The sequence below is a fragment of the Hypoxylon trugodes genome (assembly GCF_022578975.1).
Source record: "Hypoxylon trugodes strain CBS 135444 unplaced genomic scaffold F4822scaffold_2, whole genome shotgun sequence".
In the NCBI taxonomy this organism is placed as follows: domain Eukaryota; kingdom Fungi; phylum Ascomycota; class Sordariomycetes; order Xylariales; family Hypoxylaceae; genus Hypoxylon; species Hypoxylon trugodes.
In genome coordinates, this window is record NW_026250017.1 from 1,724,977 (window position 1) to 1,740,564 (window position 15,588).

Sequence of the window (15,588 nt, forward strand, 5' to 3'; positions counted from 1 at the left end):
ATAATAATAAATGGTTTATATTATTAAATCTGAAATTTATTTTCAACTTTATATAAATTATTAAAAAAGATAAGTAGAAGATAGTTATTAGAATATTATATAGTTATTTCAAATATTTGGTGATATTATTTAGATTTATAAATACATTAGCCACCTTTTAATAAATAATCTAGGATATTCTATAATAATTCTTTGGAAAGAATATTTTTATATATTTAGATGATATTTTAATCTATTTAAAAATTAGAAAATAATATAAAAAAGATATATATAAAATATTTAAGGCCCTAAGAGAAGCTAAGTTTTTTATGGATTTAGATAAAAATAACTTTTTTATTTAAAAATTTGATTATTTTGGATATATAATTTTTCTAAAAAAAATTAAAATTTAGAAATCTAAAATATCTATAATAAGGAAATAATTAACTTTAGAAACCATTATGGAAATATAAATCTTCTATAATTTTTATAATTATAATAAAGTTTTAATTAAGGATTTTAAGAAAATTATAGAACTAATAATAATTATAATATATATCAAAAATCTAAAAGATTTTAAATGGATATAAAAGGTAGAAAAAGTATTCTAAAAAATGAAAAAGATTATAATAAAAGATCTAGTAATAAGGTTACCTAATTTAAATAAAAGAAAATAATTATATATTAATATTTTAAATGGAATAATAAGGGTAATATTAGAGTAATTAAAAGATAATAGAAATTAATATTTAATCATTTATTTTTTTAAAATCTTTAAAAGATTAGAAATAAAATATAAAATATATAATTAAGAATTTATAATTATTTATTAAATATTAAAAGAATGGAAATCATAGGTATTAAGAATTATTGAACCTTTAGAGATCTATTTAGATCATTATAATCTTAAGTTTCTTATAATTATTAAGGTTTTTAATAGTAGATAATCATAATAGATAAATAATCTTACATATTTTAATTTTAAAATCCATTATATTAAGGGAAAAGAAAATATTTAGGTAAATATTTTTAATAGATTAAAGGATCTTAATATTAAAAAAATTAAAGAAAAAAGGATAATATTCTAGGAAATATTTAATAATATCCTAATATTATTAATAATATATTTAATTAAATTATAATATAAATAAGAATAAAAGATCAAGGAAAAAACCTTATAAATTAAAGATATTTTATTAATATAAGATTTTATTATTAAGGATATAATATTATATAATAGGAAAATTTATATATTATTAATATTATAAGAAGAATTTATATAAGAGGTATATGAATATTCTTTATATGGATATTTGGGAATCTTTAAGATAATTATATAATTATAGGAGATATATGATTTTTTAGGAATTAAGGGAATAATTAGAAAGATTATCTTAAATTATAATATCTATAATAAGGTTAAGAAAGCCAAACATAAATCATATAGATTTTTATAATTTATTGAAATTCTAGATAAACCATGGGATATTATTATATAGGATTTTATTATTAAATTATCCAAATTATAATATCTAGTAATCAAAAAAAAATATAATAACATATAGGTTATCATTAATAAACTTATAAAATATAGGTATTTTATGTTATTTAAAGAAACTTATATAGTTAAAGATTTGGTTTTCAAATTTATTAAAAAAGTTTTTAATAGATATGGATTATTAAAGAAAATTATTTTAGATAAAGATAAATTCTTTACTTTAAAATTTTGGATTAACCTAATAAAAAGGCTAAGGGTTAAACAGAAACTTTTTATAATAACTTATTTTTAAATTAATAACCAAATAAAGTAATTAAATTAAATATTAGAGTAATACCTATAAAATTATATTAATTATGAACAAAATAACTAGGTAGAATTCCTATTATTTACTATATCCTTATATAATATTTTAATAAATAATATCATTAAGATATTATTATAAGAAATATTATATGGATAATAAATAAATATAGAATATAAACCATTAATAAATAAAATTACCCTAGAATTAAAAACAATACTACTTAGAATAAAAATATTTGTTATTAAAACCTTAATATTATAAATTAAATTTAGACAACATCTTAAATTTCTATAATATAAAATAATAATATATTATAATAAAAAAAGAATTAAAAAACCAATTTTATAAAGGGGAGATAAGGTTTATTTCTTATAAGATAAATAATACTTTATATTAAAAATATCTTAGATTTAAATTAAAAAACCAAATAAAAAACTAGATTTTAGGAAGCTAAGATCTTTTTTAATTAAAGAAATCTTTTTAAAAATAAATTATTAATTATAATTATTAATAAATATAAAATTAAGAATTAATATATTTTATATTATTATATTTGAACTAGTACCTAAAGATACTAAAATTAAAGGAAATGTTAAATTAGAAGAAGATCTAGAAGAATATAATATTAAAGCTATTTATAATTCTAGAATTATTAATGATTAAATTAAGTATTTTATTAAATAATTTAATTATTCTAAAGAAAATAATATCTGAGAATTATAAAAATATCTTATAAATAATAGGATTTAGAAATTAATTAAAGATTTCTATTATCAGAACCTTAATCAACCAAGGTTAGAAAGGCCTTAATCAATAATAATATTAGGTTAAGACCAAGATTTACCTCAAATTAGTTAAAGGTAGGAAAAATCTCAGAAGTTTTGATAAAGGGAATAGTAATTGTTTATTAAATTACCTCTATATATTTAATATTTTCTAATTCCTCAATATTAATAAACTTCTTCTGAATCATCTTTATACCCTTTTTATTTAATAAATAATATATTTTTTGGAAATGCTGTAGATAAGATAATGATTCTTAAAGATAAAGTTCTTTAGCTTCTTCTTCTAATTCTAAATGACATTTTTCTTTCCTAATCTAAATTATGGAGTTTATAGGAATCTTTTTTCTATTATATAGGATGTTGATAATCTGATATTTATAATATCTATGGATATTGGAAATGCTTTTATAGATTAAATCTTTATTAAAATAATAAAAATATAATATTATTTTAAAACTAGTCTTCTTAATTTTAAGGATTAGGTATTTATGGTAATCAATAAAGGAAAATTTGGGAGAACTATTATGTTTTTTTTTATTAATAGATGACATCTTGATAAAGTAATAAAGGGAAGAATTTATCAGAGAACTTTTAGGATAAAAGGTTTAGGAAGGAAAGGAATAATATTATAATCTAATAACTTATAATTGCATCTTTTTAATTGGATAAGGTATTAGGTATCTAATCATGGAGAAATTATGGTAAGCCAGTCTATTCTATTAGCTAACAAAATATAATGCTTTATTTTATTCTAGAATAGAATAGAGTAAAAGAGATGTTATTCTATTTTATTCCAAAGTAAAAAAGAGTAAAGAAAGTATTACTTTGCCTTATTTTAGAATAGAAAAGAGCAAAACAGGATGGAAAGAAGGATATTAAATTATATAATCATAAGTATTTCTTTTATATCTAATTATTTTTTTTATAATTCTTTAATTATTAATTTAAGATTATTTTTTTAAATATAATAAGAAGATTTTAAGCTTCTTTAATAAATAGAATATACTTAATTACTTAACTTATTATTGATATTGTTATTTTTAAATTAAGAAAACCCTGGATTAGCCAATCCAGCAATAATTATACCTCTCTGAGGCATAGGTTCATCACAAATAAATATAAATATTTTAAATAATAATAAATTAAGTTATTATAAATTATTTAGATTTTTATTTTAAAATTCCTTTTTATTTAATTCTTTTTTGTTTTTTAAGTTAAGGTTTATTAATTTATTTTACATCTAATTTTAATATTTTTTAAATAATAATTTTTAAAAAATATAAAACTTTTTTATTTTATTTTTAAAAATTAATAAAATAAGAAAAGATTTAATTAATAATAATAATAAAATATTTTTTAATTTAATATTAATATTAATTTAAAAAATTATTAATATATAATAAATTTATATGTTAAAAAGATATAATTATTATTAAATTAATTAATTTAAGGTATCTTAATTTAAAAATCATAATATTAACAATAGGTTAAATAATTAAATAAATTTTATTTATTAAAGAAACTTAAAATTCTTTTATTATATTTAAAAAAATAATTTTAAATTAATAATTAAAAAATTATAAAAAAATCATTAAATATGTAAAAGATTTTAATAATTTATATAAATTTTTTTTCTTTTATATTAAATATATTAGATATATTTTTTATTTTAAATATATTATTAATTAATATATTTAAATATTTAAGGTTATATTATTATTAATTATTTTAAATTTTATTCGTCTTTTAAAAGCAGGCATAAGTTCCTAGGTTATGATAATTATTTTCTTTACTTTATTTTTACCTTATTTTTTTTAAAAATGAATAATATCCCGAAAGGTTATACCCTTATGAAAAGGTTTAATATATATTATAAAATTATCTTTTTAAAAATAAAATATATTTAATTATTTAATTTATTATTAATATTATTATTTTTAAATTAATTAATTTAATAATTATTATATTTATTTAAAATATAAATACTATAATATTTATTTATCATTTAAATTAAATATAAACCTTTTATAAACATAATTTAATTTAAAACCATATATTTTTCATATCTTTATTAGGTTTACGCTAGTTCGCGATTTGTTCTTTCCGCGTATCTTTCTTCCAGGACCATGTTGTTCTTGATTGTCAACTCCGACCTACGTCGCCACGCCACCAGTTGTGCTGATGATGTACCCACCAATGGGGATATCCGACGTCGGCATTCTTGAGCTCCTCGATTCTGATCCTCGCCCGTCCTTTGTCGTTTCTCTCGCCTCGACCCAAATTCCTCCGTCCATATATGCGAACCCCGCCCTCCGGCAAGACGTCGTCCTATGTAACCGAATCGTTGACCTATTGCAGTCGAGCCATGGTCCCGTATGGGATTGGATCAATGGTTTATGCGTACCTGGTCCTTCGACCTCGATCGATACCTCCGTCTTTGAGAACACTTGTTGGACAAGGTCCGTAGTACGGAATGAGTGGGTTATCATTAGCAGCAACCGGCAGTTACTCTCCGGAGACTCCCTACGCGCACCATCCTCTCATCGTCGGGTCAATAGTAATACCTTTCTGCATGAGCCTGTCGCGTCTAGAACTTCGACCGATGGCGATCACCATTGGTTACCCCCCGACTTCATGCCCGATCAGGGGTCTTTTGTCCATGTAATCAATAATGTCGATTGGGCGGCCACACCTCTTGGCCAATTACATCATTGGCCAGCCCTTCTCCAACAAACCTTCAACCAGGTTCTCGCTGACTCGAGACCCATTGTTATATATTGGGGCGAGCAGTTGACAACTCTTTACAACGAAGCCTTCAGTAAGCTGTGTGGTTCGAAGCACCCTGCTCTATTAGGGAAATCAGTGGAAAATGCCTGGCCCGATTTCTGTGAGAAGATTAAATTGGCGATGTCAACTGCCAACTCGAAGCACCGCGCGAGTGATGAGGAGGAATGGCGTTTCTTCGTTGAAAAGGCTGATGGGAGCCCTGAAGAGAAGTATCTAAAGTGGTCCATGATCCCCATAACAGAGAGGAACAGGTGCCTTGGCTTTATCCAACCCATCCAGGATACTACTTCCATGCGCCTTTGGGAGAGGCGCACCAAGATGCTCATCGATCTAGGTGACATGTTAGTGACCGCGCGTGATGTCAGGTCGTATTGGGCTTTGCTTATTCAAGAACTTGACGCGTGTCAACCGACGTACGATATCCCACTCGCAATTCTATACTCGGTCGAGGAAGACCTTCAAACTTCGGCGGCCGGAAAAGCTTGTCGTCTTGAGGGTTGCTTGGGTGTCCCTGATGGCCACCTAATCGCTCCATCAGAGCTGAGACTCCACGGGAATGACCAAGGTTTGTCCTCGTCCTTCAGGGAAGCGCTCGAGTCCCAAAATCCCCTGCTCCTCCAAATTAAAGATGGGACACTGCCCGAATCGCTGCTCGATGGTCTCGACTGGCGCGGCTTCAAGGATCCTTGTCGAGAAGCTGTTATCTGTCCCATACGCCCAACGAAGGATGAGAACGTACTAGGATTGCTATTGTTGGGCCTTAATCCACGTCGGCCTTATGATAACGACTACAGACAGTACATCTCCTTACTTGGACAGAAACTGACTACGACCTTGGCCTCAACCGTTCTTCTCGAAGAAGAAGCAAGAAGGGGCCGCAACATTGCTGAGCAGGCCGCTTATGATCAGGCGATGTTGAAAGAAAAACTCGCAATGCAGACAAGAGAAGCCACAGAATCCGTACAAAAGTTCCAGCAGATTGCTGAATTCATCCCAGTCGGCATGTGTTTTGGTAATCATCGCGGAAATGTCACATTTGCAAACGATGCCTGGCACCGCATTACGGGCGCCCCCCATACACAGGATACAATTGACAACCTTAATAAGGTAAACCCTCTTACCTCGGAGGGATTTCTATCCTGCGTCATCGAAGAGGATAAGCCGAATGTACGGCGTGCCTACGAGGAGCTCGAGAGGGTGCTTACTGTTACTATTGAGTTCCGGGTTCGACGGCCACCGGAGGATACCTATCACCTTCAGTATCCAATTGGGAGTTCTCCTAGTTTCGAGAAAGCTGGGCTAGACTTAGATGCGGATGATGGAGGTGTGCGACACGTGTTGGCCTCCCTGAAGGCTGAGCGGGGACCAGATGGTGGCATCAACCAAGTTCTGGCATGCTTAACGGACGTGACTCTGCATAAAAAGGCTGCCGAGGAGGCAATCCGGAAAGCCCAGCAAGCGGAGAACCTCAAACGGTACGTCGAGTAGCTTGTGGCCCTTATTTCCTTTCAGGAATCTAACGGGGATATTCATGGTGAGCCCGGTGAATCGGGCAAGAAACGCAGACTAACTTGAAGCATTGCAGGATGGCGGAGCTTGCGACGGTGGGTATGTACGATATGACTCTGGACGGCCGTTTACTCGGCGCCAACAACGTGTTCTACGAAATGTGTGGCTTAGAGAGGGCGGATCTCTCCCAGGTTGCGGTCAAGCCTTTCGAGTTCTGCGTTGTCGACGAGGATCTACCGGTTCTAAAGAAGACGTTGTCTACACTGGTCAAAGAAGGCAAATCCCAAACTGCGGAACTCCGACTGAAAACTCAGTGGACCGAAACGGATACTACCGGAGAGCAAATCGTTGCGCCCCGCTGGGTTCTTGCTACCTTCATGCCTGTAAATAATTCCGAAGGGACCATCCAGACCTTCACAGGTTGCCTCAGCGATGTCTCGCTACAAAAGTGGCAGTTCGAAAAGGAACGACAACGGAAAGATGAGGCTATCGAATCCAAGCGCCAGCAAGAAAATTTTATCGATATGACTTCTCACGAAATGCGAAATCCTCTAAGTGCTATTATCCAATGCGCCGATGCGGTTATTGGATGCCTCACTAAAGCGCAAGAATTGGTGGATGGGCAGTTCGCGGGACCTAGCAGCAACGGCCTTTCAAGTTCCCCAACTGCTGATACTGCGAGGACGTTCTACCAGGAAGCTGTCCAGCTTTGTAAAGACAGCATAGACAACGCGGAGACGATTATAGCATGTGCTCAGCACCAAAAGCGTATTGTTGACGACATCTTGACAATGTCTAAATTGGATTCTAGTCTCCTATCTATCACCCCGATTACGGTCAATCCTATTCATATCGCACAAGAGGCGTTTAAGATGTTCGAAGTGGAAGCTCGCAGAGTTGATATCGATCTAACCATGGTGGTCGATCGATCTTACACTGAACTGAATATCGAGTTCCTCGATTTGGATCCCTCGCGGCTGAAACAAGTCCTTATCAACCTCTTAACCAACGCCTTGAAGTTCACAAAGAATGGGCCTACAAGGAATGTGTCAATTACCATGAGCGCTTCGAAAACTCGCCCCGAAGATCATATTTCTCCTGTTCAGTTTATCCCACGATCTACTGACCTAGTGTGGCAAGGCGATAGACCATCTCTGCCGGTACCTGAAGAGAATAGGATCTACCTCATGTTTGAAGTAAAAGACACGGGCCAAGGCCTCACCGAGGAGGAAAAGTCATCTCTTTTCCAACGCTTTGTTCAAGCTAATTCCAAAACCCATGTGAAATACGGGGGATCGGGTCTCGGGCTGTTCATCAGCCGCAGGTTGACAGAAATGCAGAATGGCGCCATTGGAGTAGCGTCCAGCCCCGGCCAGGGCTCGACTTTTGCATTCTACATCGAGGCGGGGGTGCCGAGCGAGGAGGCGTTTCAGGAGGCTCGTGCGGCTGCCGAGGCCGTCGGCCATATCCTGAAAACACCGAGCAAGGCCAGCAGAGGCTCTTTTACCATGGTGAAGCCCACTAATAAGATACTCGGGCCGCATATTGAAGGGGTACTCCTAGTCGAAGATAATCTGATCAACCAGCAGATCACGCGCCGTGATCTGCTTACCAGTGGCTGCGCCGTCGAGGTAGCCAATCATGGATTGGAAGCACTAGAAAAGCTTCAGCATACCAATCGCGCCGGTGGGCAATTCCCACTCAGTTTAATTCTGATGGATATTGAGATGCCAGTACAGGATGGCCTCACTTGTACGCGCAAGATTAGGGAGTTGGAACAGTCTGGCCATTTCAAGGGGCCGCGAATACCAATTATCGCGGTCAGCGCTAACGCGCGCATGGAGCAGATCATGGAAGCCAAGTCTGCGGGCTGTGACGACGTACTAGTGAAGCCATTTAGGATTCCCGAGTTGATCGAGAAGATGATGACTGTCACAAAATTACTCGAGAGAGTTGGGTGACAGCAAACAAGACATAGTACGTTGATGTTGCTTCCATGTCCCTTTCCTCAAACATACCTCCCTTTCTTCGTTCTTCCCGGAGTTACGAATGTTTCTTCCTTCCCTTATACTGTTTTGTGTTGATTTGTTTGCATTTGCCATTGTACGGGTAGCGTTAGCATGATACCACAGGAGTAATAGCGATTTTTGAAAAGGGCATAGGTTCGGAGTTATTTTTAGAGCTACTTTGTCCAAGGGCATATAGTATTTGCGGCTACTAGTTATCCTGTACTATAGATAATTGCTGCTCATCGTATATTGTTCGATTTATTCCAAACAACCCTGATTTCCAGCCCGGAACTGTTGTGACGGCTCGTGGACAGTGCAGCGGTAGGCAATGGTGGCCCTGAGTGACGAGCTCTTCATTCCATAGTAGAGAATAATGTACACCAGGCGCCACATTAGCATGATTAAGTCGTTGTCCTCACACTTGTGAAATAACCCACGTCAAACCACCATAGAAGAGCTATTATATATATACCCAAGTAACGCAGCCACCACCCATCCATTATATGCTGTATATACGTGTGTACTGTGCAATATATTGACTCTTCGTGTGCATTTAACGTAGCTAGTCGTCGCGTTATGCAGGATAACACAATCATTCACATCAAATTTAACACTTTTACCACCCTTTCAAATTGTATCGACGTCGGAATCTAGGCAGGATTAAACGTAGAGAAGATAATTAGTAAAGTAGAGAAGCATAAAACCATTGCCCATGTATAGCTATAGGGCCCGACTTTGCCTTCCCAGATGTGAAGCTCATTCTTCACACTGCGCCGCGATACGGTGATGCAACATGGTTCCAATGGCATGACTAAAAGAAAAAGATTACATGAGCTCATTATCTGGAAACAGTTCAAGCTGCAACAGCCCAAACTACGCTGTCATAAGACAAGATCCGTACCCACACATTAAGAGTTTACATTATCATGGGTGGTTGACTAACCTTAGCTCCGTGTCGCTCTGCCCATCAATCCCCAGGACTTCCTTGGTCTGCTGGACAGTGGACATCGCGGGTGGGCGTCGCTGGTAGGTGAATGCGCTGGCGATGAGACCAGCAGCCGCGATGCCAATCATGACGTTGACATCATATGTGAATGCCGACGCATACCTGAGACGCCTAAAGGTTAGCCATGGCGGGGCATAAAGGACGATATTCGAGGAATATTTACTTACACCGATCTAACAAGGGATTTGATATCCTCTGGAAGCCAGGGAGCAATTGTAGGACTATGGTGCAGAGCTGCCAGGTCGGCAGGATCCATTTTGCTTCCCAGTTCGGTGGTCACCTTTCTGTTAAATATTATGCTGCAAACTGCTATCCCGATAGCACCACCGAATACCCGAGCTTGTGCGATTGTGCCTTGAGCCACAGCTAAGTCTTGGCTATACGATTGCACCGAAGCCATGATTGTCCCCGCACCAAGAGACAGTCCGAACCCGAGGCCGAGAAGTGCCTGGAACCCATATTGCGCTTTAGTCTCGGCAGTGGCCTCTCGAAGCATAGACATAAGGCCAATGCCTAGGAGTTGAAAGGCATGAGCTATCATCATTGTCCATGATGTGTTGTTTCGTTTGCGTGAGATAGCTCCGGCTGAGAAAGCCCCGAAAGAAGTTGCTCCTAACATTGGTAACAGGTGGATTCCTGCGTAAAGAGCGGTTTCGCCGTTGACTATTTGGAAGCGCTCGGGCAAAATGATTAAAATCGATAGGTAGACATATCCTGTGCAAAACGTACATCTATGATCCAAGAGTCAGCTCCATTTTCACGGACGAGGTCGCGGAGCCCGCTTACATCACACAGCTGGTATATACCCGTCGGAGGAAGAGTCTCAAAGGTAGGATCGGTTCTATGTGCGTGGCACGTTTAAACCCCAGATAGATCTCCCAGGTAAAGAATATTATCCAGCTTAAAGAGGCAATAGACAGTGATACGACAACGACAGGATTATCCCAGGCGTACGTGTACGCACCGGCCTCCTGGAGGGCAAATACCAACAATGTACATGCAGATATGACTGAAACATTCCCTACGAAATCAATCTTTCGAATCGAAGCCCAGCCTCTCTGGCGAGTCACAGTTTCAGGCGGCGATGCCAAGAGTATAGCAAGGACGACGATAAAACCAGCCGGGACACTGTCGCACATTTCAGTAAGAATTACAGTTTTCGAGGTTGATATATACTCACTTGATCCAAAATATTATGGGCCATTTGGTGGTAGACGAGATGACAGCACCTAGAATTGGCCCAAGGACATATGAAACGGCAAGTGTAACGCCAACTAGACCACCCATCAGGCTTGGCCTACTCTTGGGTCCTGCTTCGAAAAGTACGATTTGGCTTAAGCTATATAGACCAGCACCGCCCATGCCCTGGAACACTCGGCAGACAATTCTATCTTCGATGTCAACGAACATCCGGGGACATACGAGGCTTACGGTTAGGTCCCGGGGGGGGTTTAGAATCATGCCACGGCGAAATATAACTTACAACTGGGCCATGGTCGTGGCACAGGCGCATCCGATCGAAAAACCAACGAAGAGTACCCATGAGCAGCATACCATGTCGCGTCTGCCGTAGATATCGCTTAATTTGGCAAAACCTATAGCGAATCCAAAGTAGGCCAAAAGGTAAGCGAGAACGACCCATGGGGCATCGAGAAAATCTTGAAGGCTGATAGATATGGTAACGAGTGAAGTCGAGACGATGGACGCGTCAATAGCCGAGAAAAGAAGGCCAACTAGTTGGCTGCCAAATGTGTTAGCTTTTCTCATGAGGGACAAACCTGTCTTATGAGCAGTAACTTCTTACGTTGTGATTAATGTCGTCTGGCGCCAGCCGTGAACAGGATTTCGGTATGGCATTGTTATGATGGAGAGGGAACCGGTTTATAGTACCGAATCTGGACTGGGTAAATTGAGCTTTGGGCTAAGAGGGCGGATGATGGAATCTTGAAAATCTGGGTTTATGTTGTACCCTAAGGTAGAAAGGGGGGGGGGATAGTGTAGGAGTTGGAGATGGCACCTCTCTTGACACGGCTTTACCTCCCCTCTCCTTTTGTCGTGGTGTCGTTGCGTTGTATTTGAAGTACTTAGGTAGTAGAGGTAATAACGTACATACAATATGTATGCAGATGATAGGGTTGGCGTCGAAGATGGTAGGCGAAGCAGACGGACGGCGGATTCAAGGTTTTCTGCGAGGGGGGAAGGAAGGCGGAATGTGGAAAGCAGAGAGCATTTATCCAATTATTTCGTGGAGGGCGTAAGGGGCCCAGTAGCAAGTACTATGAACCTTTAGTAGTGAAAAGCTTATAATGTATGTATTTAAAATAGGTATAGAAGGCACACATGTACCTAGGTAGCTGTGAAAATACGTGACTACTTTACCTACATGTAGGTAGATAGCTTCATATAACTTCGGCCTCTCCATAGATCTCTAAAGGACATGCATGTGTCAATACGGTCCAATATATACCTACATACACATATGAGAGTGCATGCTGCACGCCTGATTTAAGCCAGCAGCTAGCCCCTCTCCACACGGGTAACGACTTGTCCTTTTTTACCCTTCATAATCCTCCACTTATATCAGCACGCTCGTCCATTTGCTACATCACTGTGTGACTTGGTGTCCCAAGGAGACTGAGATCGAGAGACAAGATACAACATCGGTAAGACTCAAGTAAGGTGTGACATTAATAAACCAATAGCATTGTCCCAGATCGGCACGACGACGCACTGTCGCATCGTTGGATGGAGCTCAACCGAACTAGCTTAACGTGTAGCTACTACATAGGCGAGTAGATACTTATGGGACTTCACAACTGTCAATATTACTATAGCTCAATGCCTTCTGGGGAAGATGGTGGATGACGAATAGTGGATAGCGGGTGATGGGTAATAAACTGGTATTGTGCAACTGTGGGACAGAAAAAAAGGGGGGGTACGGCTGCAACATATACCGTACCCCAGCATCTCCCCTTTAAAATTATAATGTTACCACTTATCTACTAAGAAACCCGGGGTATCCTCGGATGCTACCCGTCAGCTCCATGGCTATTAACCATCTTACCCATGGGTCCATGAATGAGACATTATAATCAGCGTCATAAACTCATCATCTCAAGTTTGCTTCTTGTGTCAGGTGTATTTCCTTCCACGTAGTACTTAGCATGTTTGACTCTACTATTTAGGACCATATACTAATACACTTCATCCTACATGCGTAGGAACGTGGGAGGCCCAGGTTATCTAACTGACTACCTAGTGTTGGCAGATGAGATTGTAGGGCTTCTTGTTGACCGAATGTACGAAAGGGGACAGAGTATCTTGCCTTGTGGTTATGGTTAATAAAAAGATATTGGGAAACGAAAAGATACAAACATCCCTCGGTGTGGACCGGTTATCTACCTAGGTACCTAGGTAGGTAGGTAGGTCGTCCATCTATTGACAATATATGTCAAGTCCCGCTTGTGCAACTGCTCCACATTTGTGCGTACCGGCGCGTCTAGCCACCAGAAACATTGAAACGGAGGTCCCACGGGAGGGGAAGGGGGTGCTATGGATATTCCTGTCCTGCTTGCGTTAACATTTCAATGATAAAGACAAGGATGGCTGCCTTTTCTGCTTGGACGGATGTACGAAGACCGAATAGTCTTGAAGGCGCTTAAAGAGGCTTACAAGAGTGTAGTATTATCCATAAAAACCGCTCTATCATGGAAACTTCTAGTAGCCTTTAGAGCATCTGAGTCTAGATAAATGCCCTTGTTCTCTCACGTACAGATAGGGAATATAACAACAGAAGTGCTATTTTCGGGGGGGGATTAATTAGAATCTACCTATCTGGGTAGGTATAGAGCCTGGGAATAAGAGGTATACTAATGCCATACTCAGGCACCTTGGACTACTACTGGGTAGCCAATTATATTGGATCTATACCCGAGTTTACGATGGTTCAAAATAGGCGACTAGGTCAATTACTAAATCAAGCAAGTTGCTCAAATGAACTCGGGCTCTTTTGGCAACCTGAAAGGATACACTACCATTTTAAATGTTCCCCAGGGCTTTGTTCTGATTCTGCTTCAGGGGTTGGCAATATTTTATGGGTAGGTGATTTATAAAGCTTCCACCAAAACGTATACTCCCATATGTAGCAACCGCATACCTCGGCTCGGTGGGTAAGGCTCTAAACCACGCGGGATTATTGGCTGGTACATCTTTGAAAGAAGATAAAGGATGTCAAGTATAGCGTTAGAGTTACCTATGTGTACACATAATGATAATTTGAGGCTCAGGGTACAATCACATTATATATAGATATATTTGAGCTGACCGAGGCCCCGCAGTACACATGCGTGGAGATCTGGGCACACTTGCCTTGGTAAACCCAATGGAATATCTCACAATTTGCTGTATCTCTGCCGCCTAGTTCAAGTGCGGCTTTGTTTGCCTGTTTGCCGCATGTCAACATTAGGTGCCTCGGCCTTACGGAGATTCATACGTATAGGTAAGCAACTAAATGTCCATGGCTCCAGGGCTGTTTCATATCTGTGTTGGGAGTTCATATCGCGTAGTATAGCCTAGAGGCATGTTGTTTATTGTTTACGAAGATTCGGTGTATATTCCATCAGACTGGCGTTCGAATTGTCGAGGCGTTCCCTAGACATGCCTGGAATTTATGTCTATGTGATGAACTCTTACTATCCTAATCGTTATTCCAGTGGCTTTCCTACTACGCACATAGGTAGCCTTGTGGGGTTGCTTTCCGAATTAGGAATGCTTCTACATATTCGAGTGGCTCATAGTGCATGTGGCCCAAGGCTTGGTCCTATCCTAAACTAACTACCTAGGTACTTAACCACGAAAATGGTAGCTTCGGGATCTGGATTGAGAGCCCCCGGTTACTACGGGGGCCCCTGTATTATGAGAGGCAGATATGGAGCATAAAGCACCGATGTCATGAATTCGGGATTAGCCCAAGACCAACAGCAAACACAAATCGGAGCGGCCTTCACGGTTTTCCAAGGGTGGAATACCTCCAAAATGGAAAAAGTAAAATTTACACTCGCACCTAGACGTTCCATTGCGATTATTTAAGCTGTAATCCATCGCACAATGATTCCCCTAAGCCATGGACTCCTTATACACAAATAAACAACGAGGCTTCGATGAAAAGGGGTTGGTAAAAACACACTGACCTTACACAGCTGGGACAAAGAATCTTGCGTGTAGTGTAAGGTAGGTAAAGGGACAACGCAGATCCGTGCCGGGGCCATTATCTAACATCATCCATGGATGCTTCATCATTCCCCGGATCACCACTAAGGTAGTGGATATTATACAGGAATAAGGGTTAGCTTGGTATCTTGAAGCTATGGATACCCTGGGTACCTAGGTAGGTAATGGTACTTTAAAGATAAGGGTACTACGATTGCGATGTAAGTCATCTTGGTAACCTTCTCTCCTCTCTTAAGCTACCTTGGCAGAATGATTATATAGAGAGGAAGAAGCGTGGCCTACAATCGCTTAGCCCTGTCATCACCTGACGTTTAATTCGCCTTTTGGGGCAGTTGGTAATTTGTGGCTTCTGATGAAAGTTAATCGGTTGTCGCTGTTGCTTGCTAGTTTTATCTCATGGCGAGAGGCAATAACCTTAGGAAGCACCTACCTGTGTAGGCAGATAAGCAGGTGGTTAACTTACTGTACGACCACTTATT

General features: G+C 37.9%; 2 protein-coding genes across 2 annotated transcripts; one reads left to right on the forward strand and one right to left on the reverse strand.

Annotated features, from left to right (window-relative positions):
• The first annotated feature begins 4,592 nt into the window (after window positions 1-4,592).
• On the forward strand, window positions 4,593-9,359 carry F4822DRAFT_390172 (uncharacterized protein). Its single transcript, XM_051457037.1, has 2 exons — window positions 4,593-6,831; window positions 6,942-9,359. The coding sequence occupies exons 1-2, from the start codon at window positions 4,751-4,753 to the stop codon at window positions 8,824-8,826; spliced, it is 3,966 nt and encodes a 1,321-aa protein (XP_051318017.1). The 5' UTR covers window positions 4,593-4,750; the 3' UTR covers window positions 8,827-9,359.
• Window positions 9,360-9,798: 439 nt separating this feature from the next.
• F4822DRAFT_441290 (MFS general substrate transporter) lies at window positions 9,799-11,737 on the reverse strand (the record flags this gene model as incomplete). The annotated part of the gene is made up of 6 exons (XM_051462844.1): window positions 9,799-9,982; window positions 10,048-10,611; window positions 10,667-11,008; window positions 11,061-11,267; window positions 11,364-11,621; window positions 11,685-11,737. 6 exons carry the CDS (start codon window positions 11,735-11,737, stop codon window positions 9,799-9,801), a joined length of 1,608 nt encoding a protein of 535 aa, XP_051318018.1.
• Between the last annotated feature and the right edge of the window lie 3,851 nt (window positions 11,738-15,588).

Excerpts from the sequence above, each read along its gene's own strand:
- F4822DRAFT_390172 (XM_051457037.1), top strand. The coding sequence starts at position 4,751 with ATGATGTACCCACCAATGGGGATATCCGACGTCGGCATTCTTGAGCTC. Across the intron at positions 6,832-6,941 it reads CAAGCGGAGAACCTCAAACG|GATGGCGGAGCTTGCGACGG; the intron begins GTACGTCGAGTA and ends GAAGCATTGCAG.